The following is a 12500-nucleotide window of genomic DNA, read 5'->3' as shown; positions in this document are numbered from 1 at the left end:
CAGAATCAAAATAAGCAAAAAGGATATCCAGAGGTAATGCAGCACGATCGTTTCATGCAACTCCATTTTATTGAACATTGGTTGCATTATTCAATTAAATTGAGTTGCGTGAAACGATTGTGCTGCATTACTCCTGTATATCCTTGTTGCTTATTTTGGTTATGTGGCTGTGTGGTAAGTAGCTTGCTTACCAACCACATGGTTCTGGGTTCAGTCCCACTGCGTGGCATCTTGGGCAAGTGTTTTCTACTATAGCTTCGGGCTGACCAAAGCCTTGTGAGTGGATTTGGTAGACGGAAACTGAAAGAAGCCCATCGTATATATGTGTATATACATATGTTTGTGTGTCTGTGTTTGTCCCCCTAGCATTGCTTGACAACCGATGCTGGTGTGTTTACATCCCCGCAACTTAGCGGTTCGGCAAAAGAGACCGATAGAATAAGTACTGGGCTTACAAAGAATAGTCCCGGGGTCGATTTGCTCGACTAAAGGCAGTGCTTCAACATGGCCACAGTCAAATGACTGAAACAAGTAAAAGAGTAAAGAGTAAAAGGGTATATACATATGTGTGTGTGTGTGTGTGCATACAAACTGTTATAGTAGCGATGGAAACTACAGGTAGAAAAATAGTAGTGGGTAAGTGCTGGTTGCCATGGTAACGGTATACTAACATGGTAAAGGTATACTAATGACTATGGTGGTAGTAGTGATGGTGTTGCTGGTATAGTTTTTGTTGTTGATGGTGGTGGTGTTATTGATTGTGGGAGTGTTGTTGTTAGTGGTGGTGGGCGTGGTTAGGAAACTGTGTTGAGCAGTCTGTACCAGATGTTGTCAGGAGGTGGGTGGGCGGGGGGTGGAGTGGCGGCAGCGGTGGTGGATATATGCGGCTTCTCTTTTTCTGTTAGTTGCTTTCTGATTGTGCATGTGCCACTGTGTGTGTGCGTGTGTCAGTGTAGACAGACAGACAGACTGGGAAAGAGAAACAGATAGAGTTAAATAGAAAGTCAGACACACACATACACACATACATACACACACACATGATATATACTCTCTTTACTCTTTTACTTGTTTCAGTCATTTGACTGCGGCCATGCTGGAGTACCGCCTTTAATCGAGCAACTCGACCCTGGGACTTATTCTTTTTGTAAGCCCAGTACTCATTCTATCGGTCTCTTTTGCCGAACCGCTAAGTTAAGGGGATATAAACACACCAGCATCGGTTGTCAAGCAATACTAGGGGGACAAATACAGACACACACGCATATATATATATATATATATATACATATACATATATACGACGGGCTTCTTTCAGTTTCCGTCTACCAAATCCACTCACAAGGCTTTGGTCGGCCCGAGGCTATAGTAGAAGAGGTGGGACTGAACCCGGAACCATGTGGTTGGTAAACAAGCTACTTACCACACAGCCACTCCTATATACTACATACATGTCCATGTTATAATATATATGTGTATATATATAATAGTGTATAAACAATTTATTAATACAAGAAAGAGGTGACCTTTGACAGGACACCTTACATGCTAGAAAAAGCAGTTAAAGCCCAAACCACAAATAACTGGCATGTAAAAAGCACTCACTACACTCTTGGAAGGGCATCCAGCTGTAGAAACCATGCCAAATCAGATTGGAACCTGGTGCATTTCCCCAGATCATCCGTTTCCAGGCAAACTGTCCAACCCATACCAGCATGGAAAATGGATGTTAAATGATGGTGATGCTGATTATGATAATGATGGTATATTATAATATGTACATATAGTACAGGCACAGGAGTGGCTGTGTGGTAATAGCTTGCTAACTAACCACATGGTTCCAAGTTCAGTCCCACTGCGTGGCATCTTGGGCAAGTGTCTTCTGCTATAGCCCCGGGCCGACCAATGCCTTGTGAGTGGATTTGGTAGACAGAAACTAAAAGGAGCCCGTCGTATATATGTATATATATATATATGTATATGTGTGTGTATGTGTTTGTGTGTCTGTCCCCTAGCATTGATTGACAACCGATGCTGGTGTGTTTACGTCCCCGTCACTTAGCGGTTCAGCAAAAGAGACCGATAGAATAAGTACTGGGCTTACAAAGAATAAGTCCCAGGGTCGATTTGCTCAACTAAAGGCGGTGCTTCAGCATGGCTGCAGTCAAATGACTGAAACAAGTAAAAGAGTATAGTACATATATAATACAGATATGTTGCATAATGCAGTTGCCCCAGCATGGCCACAGAGCATCTGTTGAAACTAGTAACGGTTGTGATACCCATCCAATGACACTAATCAATGCTAAAGCAGGAACATATCTACAGCAGTCTTATTGCCTTAAACAATCCGAATGTCTTCGATTCCTTAGGTGACCTTCCCTTCTCATTAGGAACTTGTCTCAATTATCATCAAGTATTTATTTGGCCATGTCATATTGACCTCTCTCCCATCATTTATGAATGTCCTACACCATACAGTTTTCGGTTTTCCCCTTCTCTTTCATTCTTACTTTGCATGCTGTCCATTTGAAAATTATTTTAGAAAGGCATTGTTCAGGTAGCCTAAGCACACATGTTCTGGTAGCCAGAGTATATCACCTGCTAGTTTTAATTTTCATCTTGTGATAATTTGGCTATGTGGTCTTGTATTGTACTTAACATACCTATTTCTTTACTACCCACAAGGGACTAAACACAGAGAGGACAAACAAGGGCAGACAAACGGATTAAGTCGATTATATCGACCCCAGTGCGTAACTGGTACTTATTTAATCGACCCAGAAAGGATGAAAGGCAAAGTCGACCTCGGCGGAATTTGAACTCGGTACTCGGAACGCCCAACATGCTAACGTTTCTGCCAGCCCGCCGCCTTATTGTACTTAACATACCTTTCTTCCTTTATTCATGTCTTGCCATCTTTATTCGCCCTCTTCCTGATTCTTTCATCACCACACTGTTTTCTAGTAGATTTGGTAGATGGAAACTGAAAGAAATCCATTGTAGTATACACACACACACACACACATACACGTGTGTGTATGTGTGTGTACGCTCGCATGTATGTTTGTCCCCCTCTACTTCTCGACAACCCCACAACTTAGCAGTTCATCAAAAAAGACTGGTAGCATAAGGAACTGTCTTTGACAAAATATAAGTACTTGGGACCAATTCATTCAATTAAAATTCCTCCAGGTGCTGCCCCAGCATGGCCGCAGTCTAGTGACCGAAGCAAAGTATGAATGACAGAAGATACTCCACCCACCCCTCTCTACTGCCTCACATTATTTTCTCTTTCCCCCCTCTCTCTCACCCACTCTTATTTCTTTATTGCCCACAAGGGGCTAAACATAGAGGGGACAGACAAAGGGATTAAGTCGATTACATTGACTCCAGTGCGTAACTGGTACTTAATTTATCGACCCCGAAAGGATGTACGGCAACATCGACCTCGGCAGAATTTGAACTCAGAACGTAACGGCAGACGAAATACATATTTCTATTTCTTTACTACCCACAAGGGGCTAAACACAGAAGGGACAAACAAGGACAGACAAACGGATTAAGTCGATTATGTCGACCCCAGTGCGTAACTGGTCCTTATTTTATCGACCTCGAAAGGATGAAAGGCAAAGTCGAGATGAAGTCGACCTCGGCGGAATTTGAACTCAGAACCCAGCGGCGGACGAAATACCACAAAGCATTTTGCCCGGCTTGCTAACGTTTCTGCCAGCTCGCCACCTCTTGTGTCCACTCTTACTCTTTCTTTCCCCTCCCTTATCTCCTTCTCTAACACAGTCTATTAGACTCTCCACTCCATCATTCTTGCAACAACAAACCTGCGTACTTCAACTTCTTAACACTTTGCCATAATTCACCCCCCCCACTGTCCTCTTCTCCCTCTCATTGTGAATGCATGTGAGTGTGTGTGGGGCGGCGAGCTGGCAGAAACGTTAGCACGCCGAGCGAAATGCTTTGCGGTATTTCGTCTGCGTTACGTTGTGAGTTCAAATTCCGCCGAGGTCGACTTTGCCTTTCATCCTTTCGGGGTTTATAAATTAAGTAGCAGTTATGCACTGGGGTCGATGTAATCGACTTAATACCTATGTCTGTCCTTGTTTGTCCCCTCTGTGTTTAGCCCCTTGTGGGTAATAAAGAAATAGGTGGTGCTTATTAGTCTTGTGAATTGTAAGGTATTGAGCTGGCAGAAATGTTAGAAATCCTGACGAAATGCATAGTGGTATTTTGTCTGTCTATACTTTCTGAGTTCAAATTCCACTGAAGTCAACTTTGCCTTTCATCCTTTCAGGGTTGATAAAATAAGTACCAGTTGCATACTAGGGTCAATCTAACTGACTTGGCCCCTCTCCAAAAATTTCAGGCCTTGTGCCTAGAGTAGAAAAGAATTGTAAGGCAACATCAGTAATATTGGTACCGGGGAAAAAGTACCCTGTATACTCTGTCTGGCATCCAACCATAGAAACCGTTGTATTTTCTGGTATACAAGTTGAATTTTCCAGACCAGAATTTTCCAACCAAAACAGGCGGGTCTGCTTTGGAGGACCAAAAATTCCACGTGAAATGATAATCGATTTGGAAAGTTGATGACGATGTTTCAATGTTTACACTACATGTTTACACTATATGCAAAAAATTTTGGGCCTGTGCATAGTGTAGAGGAAAATAATAAACACAGGCTCTGGTTCAATTTCCAACAGATCTGAAGTGGATTTGGTAGACAGAAACTGACAGAAGCCTGTCGTGTATATATATATATATATATGTGTGTGTGTGTATGTATGTATATATACATATATATATTTATATACATACACATACATATATATCTGTGTGTGTATATATAAGCGCAGGAATGGCTGTGTGGTAAGTAGCTTGTTTACCAACCACATGGTTCCGGGTTCAGTCCCACTGCATGGCACCTTGGGCAAGTGTCTTCTACTATAGCCTCAGGCCGACCAAAGCCTTGTGAGTGGATTTGGTAGACGGAAACTGAAAAGAAGCCCGTCGTATATATGTATATATATATATATATATATATGCGTGTCTGTGTTTGTCCCCCCTAGCATTGCTTGACAACCGATGCTGGTGTGTTTATGTCCCCGTTACCTAGCAGTTCGGCAAAAGAGACCGATAGAATAAGTACTGGGCTTACAAAAGAATAAGTCTCGGGGTTGAGTTGCTCGAGTAAAGGCGGTGCTCCAGCATGGCCGCAGTCAAATGACTGAAACGAGTAAAAGAGTATATGTATAAGTGTGTTTGTCCCCCCTAGCATTGCTTGACAACCGATGCTGGAGTGTTTACATCCCTGTAACTTAGCGGTTCAGCAAAAGGGACCGATAGAATAAGTACTAGGCTTACAAAAGAATAAGTCCTGGGGGGTCGATTTGCTCGACTTAAAAGACGGTGCTGCAGCATGGCCACAGTGAAATAGCTGAAACAAATAAAAAAGAAAGAATATCCATAAACATAAAAACCAACACACACGCACACACACACATGCCTGTACACACACACACACACACACATGCCTGTACACACGCACACACACACATGCCTGTACACTCACACACACACACTCACATACACATGCATGCTTTACAAGCACACACACATAACAGCTGGAGAGGAAGAAGGCAAGGTGGAGGAGGAGGCCTACATTTCCTTCCACCACACTTCCTCTTCTCCACCCCCCCTCACACTTATTCACACACCTCTCACTCTCACCACCACCGTATCTACCCCCTCACCCTTCCTCCTTACTCCAATACTGCTACACCTACCTACAGCTCCTGACTCTACTGCTGCTGCTGTTGCTACAGCTGGGTCTGTCAACTTCCAGTATGTTCTGCTGGCACAGCTGTCTGTTATGTATATATACTGAACAGTTCCTCCAATACACAGGACCCTTGAGACTCTTTCCTTCTCTCTCTCTCCCTCCCTGTCTTTATATCTCTGTCTCCCTCTCTCACTCACTCACTCACTCACTCACTCACTATATCTGTCTATCTCTCTCACTTTCTCTCTATATACCTGTCTCCCTCTCTCACTTGCTACATGCCTGTTTCTCTGTCACTTTCTCTTTCTCTCTCTCTCTCTCTATATATATATATACACACACACACACCCTGTTAATACAACCCATGGCACTAGCACCATCATCATTGACAGCACTACAGCCACTACAACCATGGCCATCACTACCACTGCTGCCATCGCCACCACCGCTGACAAAGGGCAAGACCACTAGGTAGTCGGCCGTATGCTAGAATAGATCACCATCGTTGGTGATCTATTTCTAGCATACGGCCGACTACCTAGTGGTCTTGCCCTTTGAATATACACATTTATTAGAATTTTCTCTGATTTTTCAGATTTTTGTATGCTAGGCTACTGGTTTTAAATTGATGTTAATTAAATTAATATTAATTTATCTCCCTCATTATTTAAATATTATATATATATACACATATCTCTTTCTCATTCACTATCTCTCTCTTTCACTCATTCTATATATCTTTGTCTCACTCTCTCTAATATTTCTATCTCCCTCTCACACTACATCTCTCTGTCTTTGTCACTCTCTATATATCCCTGTCTCCTCCTCTCATTCATTATATCTGTCACTCTCTCTATTTCCTTCTCTCTCTCTTTTCATATCTGTCACCTTCACACACTGTATCTCTCTCTCCTTATATCTCTTTTTCCCTCTCTCTCTCTCTCTCTCCTTATATCTCTTTTTCCCTCTCTCACTCACTATGTCTCTGTCTCTCTGTTACTCTATATATCTTTGTCTCTCTCTTTATATTTTGTCTGTCTGTGTGTCTCTCTCTTTGACATTCTCCCTCTCCTTTTCTATCTCTCTCTTTCTCTTTCACTGTAGCTCTTCTTCCTTCCTTTCTTTCCTCCCCCCTCTCTCCCCTATCATTCTATTATCACTCTACAATTGCTTATATATTAAAAGACACTGTGTGTGTGTGTGTGTGTCTTTGGGCTTGCATGTGTGTGTATGTGTACGTGGGTAGTGTGTTTATTTTGTATGAATGTGTTTGCATTTTCAAGTGTTGGTACGTGTGTATACATGTGTACATGCTTAAGCCTGTGTGTAGAAGTGTACTTTATTGTGTGTGTGTGTGTATTTTAATCTGTTATGTTTAAGTCTGTATAGAAATGTGTTTTGCTATGCATGTGTGTGCTGTATGTGTGTGTGTGTATATGTGTACATTTAACTATGTGTGGATGTATACTCTGTTATGCATGTATGTATGTGCTGGCATAGCTGTGTGGTAAGAAGTTTGCTTCCCAACCACATGGTTCCAGGTTCAGTCCCACTTCATGGTACCTTGGGCAGGTGTCTTCTACTATAGCCTCGTGCCGACCAAAGACTTGTGAGTGGATTTGGTAGATGGAAACTGAAAGAAGCCCTTTGTATAGATATATATATATGTATGTATTTGTATGTCTGTACTTGTCCCCTCACTATTGCTTGACAGCCGATGTTGGTTAGCTTATGTCCCCATAACTTAGCAGTTTGGTAAAAAAGACAAATAGAATAAATACCAGGTTTACAAAGAATAAATTCTGGGGTCGATTTCTTCAACTGAAGACAGTGCTCCACAGTCATATGACTGAAACAAGTGAAAGAGTAAAAGAGCATGTATGTGTGTATGTGCATTTTTGAGTGAGTGTATTTCTTTGACCGTGCGTTTGTTAATATATATGCATGTGTGTGTGTATGTGTGTATTCCTGCCAAAAGAGTTAAAAAGTCAGAAATATTAAATTTCTAAATCTCTCATAGAGATATGTACGGTGGTGGGGCGATACAATGGTTGTATACTGTCAATTTAACATGACAGTAGGGGATTACACCACCGCTGTTTAGCCCTAGGAAGCATCGACGCTTCCTGTCGATTTCGACACATTTCCTGTGTCCTTATATATTTACGAAGGGGAGACAAACACCCCCAGCAACCAGGCCTGCATCTAGAGACACGCATGTTTCAGGGTCTTTGCCCATCATCGGTCTAGAGTAGCAGAAGCCTGCTAGCTGCAGATATCTATCTCAACTTCGGAAATATATATATCTAATTTTCAAGGCCTAAGCAAAATGGAGGGAACTTGGCTAGAGGCATCAACACATAGGCTGTAGATATCTCTTCTCTGTATATATAAACGGCAGTTTGTCTGTCTGTTTGTCTGTGTGGCTGTCAGGTTGTACCCTCACCCTGACCACGGCTTTCAACCGATTCTTATGAAACTTGACACACACATAGCCCAATGTCATAATTCAAAACTAACGCACCGAAAATTTTGAAAAGTTCCCCCAGTTCTGAAAAAAAATCAATAAATTCGACATGGGGTCGAGAATCTAAGCTTTTTATATGCAACACATTTTCTGTCGGGAGACAGCTAGGAACATCCTATACATAGAAGTATTCGAGTGAAGAGAAGACATTGCAAACTACACATGTGCTCTTCGTTCCCTAGAGGGAAAGAACTAGATTGGGATTAGTCGTTGCTTACTAGGGGCTCTTACATACCCAGGCAACGCCGGGCTATGCTGCTAGTGATACATTACTATGCAAGTGTTGTGGAATGGACAAAGGAAGAACTTGTCAACATGGACAGAAAATCTAGGAATGTAATGCCTTGCATGGACACCTTCATGCTGGAGGTAACTTAGCAAAGCTATATAATACCTAGGAAGGAAGGCGGTAGAGGACTGGTTAGAACAGAAGATGGTGCTGTGAAGGAGATCGAGTCCTAGCATGCTTATCTGAGGAATAGTGATGCAAGGATGTTGCAGACTGCACAGAGAGAGAAGGGGCTCAATGACAATGGTGGGACCCTCCAGGAATACAATTGAAGGACTAATAGAGAAAAGATCATCAAATGGAAGGAGAAAGTGCTACACAGCGAGTTTCTTTTTAGCAGATGAAACTGATGAAGAATCTTAGAGATGGTTTAAGATGTGGTTTCTTTATGAAAGGAAGAGAAGGACTAATACTTGCTGGTCAAGAACAATCTTTACAAACAAATGCTATCTTGGAACAGCCCATGTGCTGAAGAAAGTGTTGCATCTCTAAGCTGCAGGATGGAGAGGAAATTTTGGGGGTTTGGATAATTCACCTTTGGAGACATGGGTGTTTCATTCAGTATCCTTAAACAAACCTTATTCAGACCCTTTTTGAGTCGGATGCTCTACTCAACCTGAAGAAAATTCTAACTGGGTTCCACCTGCAAGGTCATGCACTGTTTACCTTGATATAAGATGACCATGTTGAGCACAAGTGGTTGTGATGCATGTGCATGTTGTGCCCCTATCAGATGAGTAGTCATGACAGGTAGATTGGGCTTCATATAATTGTACTCCAGTGTTACTCTGTTGGCATGCATTACTCTCTCACTCAATAATAATGATAATAATAATCCTTTTCTACTCTAGGCACAAGGCCTGAAAAGTTTGGGGGGAGGGATTCAGTCGATTAGATCGACCCCAGTACGCAACTGGTACTTAATTTATCGACCTCGAAAAAACGAAAGATGAAGTCGACCTCAGCGGAATTTGAACTCAGCAGTATTTCATCTGTCTTTACGTTCTAAGTATTTCACCCCACATGCTAACATTTCTGCCAGCTCAGAGCCTAAATAATAATAATAAATGCCAACATTTGGAACCAAGATTCTAAAGGTTTCATTTGGCAACAGAAGGTTTTGACAATAAACTATAGTAGGACCACAGAAACTTAGTGAGTATTTTAAACTGTTCCCCATTGCCATTGGTGACTCTCTGAACCATATTATGTTTAAGGCTGGGATCTTACTCTCCATGTTTTAGGGTGACAGTTAATATATAATACACACACACACACACACACACATGTATATATTGGTATAAAATTCATTTATGTTTTTCTCTTTTAAATAGGATGAGAAAAATCAAGTTATGAAAACTAATGTTTGGCTCCAGATGGTGAGTACCTCATGACAACATTTTCATTTTGTTTTCTTATTTTTATTTTCTTATTTTTTATTTTATTTTTTGCAAATGACACTGCATTGGAGGAGGCTTTGAGTATGAGAGTGATGATAGTGATGAGTGTGATGATTATAAGGATGCTGCTGCTGCTGATGAGGGTGAGGATGAGTGATAATAATAATGATGATGATGATGTTGGTGGTGGTCGTGTCGGTGTGGTAACGATGGTGGTGATGAATATGATGGAGATAACAATGATACTGAAGGTGGTGGTGGTGGTAGTGGTGATGGTGACAGCGCTTATGATGATATTGATGATGGTGATGATGATGATTTACTGTTGATTAATGTTGGCATTAGTCCAGAATAGTTGGTTGCAAGACTTATCGAGTTTCAACAGCAAAGTACTCCGAGTTTAAATAACCTCAGAGTCTATGGTTTGTAATGAACCAGCTTAATTGCATACAGCACTCAGATGTACTAGAACCCACCCGAAAAGGGTAAGAGAGGGCACAGAAGCAGACATATAAGTCAATGGAAAAGGACAGCAATGATAGCTAAAAGTACATGCGTAGTATGCAGAATGAAATGCAAAACAGATAGAAAAATGAGCCCAAGTTAAGCCTACTTAGCAATTACCAAAGGTGTAAGCACACACAAATACACACATTGAGTTTTACCTTCATTTACTCATACATATACACACACAAACATACACACATATATCCAGGGTGTGTAATACATACATCCAGGGTGTGTAATACATACATCCAGGGTGTGTAAGATATTTGAGGACAGATTTATGCTTATAAAAAAAAAAACAGACATAAAAAAAAAAACAGCGCAGGAGTGGCTGTGTGGTAAGTAGCTTGCTAACCAACCACATGGTTCCGGGTTCAGTCCCAATGCGTGACATCTTGGGCAAGTGTCTTCTGCTATAGCCCCGGGCCAACCAGTGCCTTGTGAGTGGATTTGGTAGACGGAAACTGAAAGACGCCTGTCGTATATATGTGTATATATATATATATATATATGTGTGTGTGTTTGTGTGTCTGTGTTTGTCCCCCTAGCATTGCTTGACAACCGATGCTGGTGTGTTTACGTCCCCGTCACTTAGCAGTTCGGCAAAAGAGACCGATAGAATAAGTACTGGGCTTACAAAGCATAAGTCCCAGGGTCGAGTTGCTCGATTAAAGGCGGTGCTCCAGCACGGCCACAGTCAATTGACTGAAACAAGTAAAAGAGAAAAATATAATAACAGGTAACTTTTTTTTTTTATCAAAAAATGCTATGAAGATAAAAATAAACCTTCTTTTCTATGTTATTCAATAAAGCCACCTTCAGCTTTTACAACTGCTTCTGTAGGAGATCTAAATCATCAACATGCCCGAATGAAGTGGTCCTGGTTCATTTTGGACATTACTCTGACTATGGCAGCTTTCAAAGAGTCTTTGGTGGTAAGGGCATGTTCATTGACCTCTCTCTCTCAACAATGCTCCACATGTAATAGCCCAATGGATTAAGATATGGGGAATTAGGAGGCCAAATGTTAGGGGTTATGGGATCATGAAAATTTTCAGCCACCCATTACTGTGTTCATCATCATCATCATTGTTCGACCGTGGTCGAGACAATGGAATTTACCATGCTATGCCAGGCTTCATGGTCCATCATGGCATTATGGAGGTCCTGTTGCTGGATGCCTGTATCCCTGGAGATTACATCAGGGTAGGAGAGTGTGCACCCTTTGGTATTGCGAGTAGATGGCTTCCAGAGGAGAAGAGTAGAAATTACTGTGTTACTAGAGCTATGTGTGATAGTGTAGAGTCTAACCGAATCATATGTGGCCTTCCACTGCATACACTGTCTATTCAGGGCTTAACTATTATTTCCAGCACCTCAATGTAGGCGGCAGAGTTAACTCTAAGGCCTTGTGGAAAGGTGTAAGGAGGCGTTACATGTCCTTCATTGCTGACAATCCCTAAAACCATGACAGTTGTAGGAAATTTTATATGTATACATATATGTTTATATAATATATATATATAGGCGCAGGGGTGGCTGTGTGGTAAGTAGCTTGCTAACCAACCACATGGTTCCGGGTTCAGTCCCACTGCGTGGCATCTTGGGCAAGTGTCTTCTGCTATAGCCTCGGGCCGACCAATGCCTTGTGAGTAGATTTGGTAGATGGAAACTGAAAGAAGCCTGTCGTATATATGTATATATATATATATATGTGTGTGTGTGTATGTGTTTGTGTGTCTGTGTTTGTTCCCCTAGCATTGCTTGACAACCGATGCTGGTGTGTTTACATGCCCATCACTTAGCGGTTCGGCAAAAGAGACTGATAGAATAAGTACTGGGCTTACAAAGAATAAGTCCCGGGGTCGAGTTGCTCGATTAAAGGCGGTGCTCCAGCATGGCCGCAGTCAAATGCCTGAAACGAGTAAAAGAGTATATGTATGTACACACACATGCACATATATAAATGGCTATGTATTG

General features: G+C 41.7%; 1 protein-coding gene across 1 annotated transcript in view; it reads left to right on the top strand.

Annotated features, from left to right (window-relative positions):
* The window catches only part of LOC115217913 (acetylcholine receptor subunit beta-like 1), a 113727-nt gene that overhangs the window by 101095 nt on the left and 132 nt on the right, over positions 1-12500 (top strand). Inside the window, exon 3 of the mRNA XM_029787632.2 lies at positions 9948-9992. Within this exon, the coding sequence (XP_029643492.1) occupies positions 9948-9992 (45 nt within the window). The remainder of the gene's footprint in view (positions 1-9947; positions 9993-12500) is intronic.

Source organism: Octopus sinensis, linkage group LG12 (genome assembly GCF_006345805.1).
Source record: "Octopus sinensis linkage group LG12, ASM634580v1, whole genome shotgun sequence".
NCBI classification, from domain to species: Eukaryota; Metazoa; Mollusca; class Cephalopoda; order Octopoda; family Octopodidae; genus Octopus; species Octopus sinensis.
The sequence above is the reverse complement of the archived record's forward strand: the minus strand, read 5'-3'. Positions and strand labels throughout refer to the sequence as shown.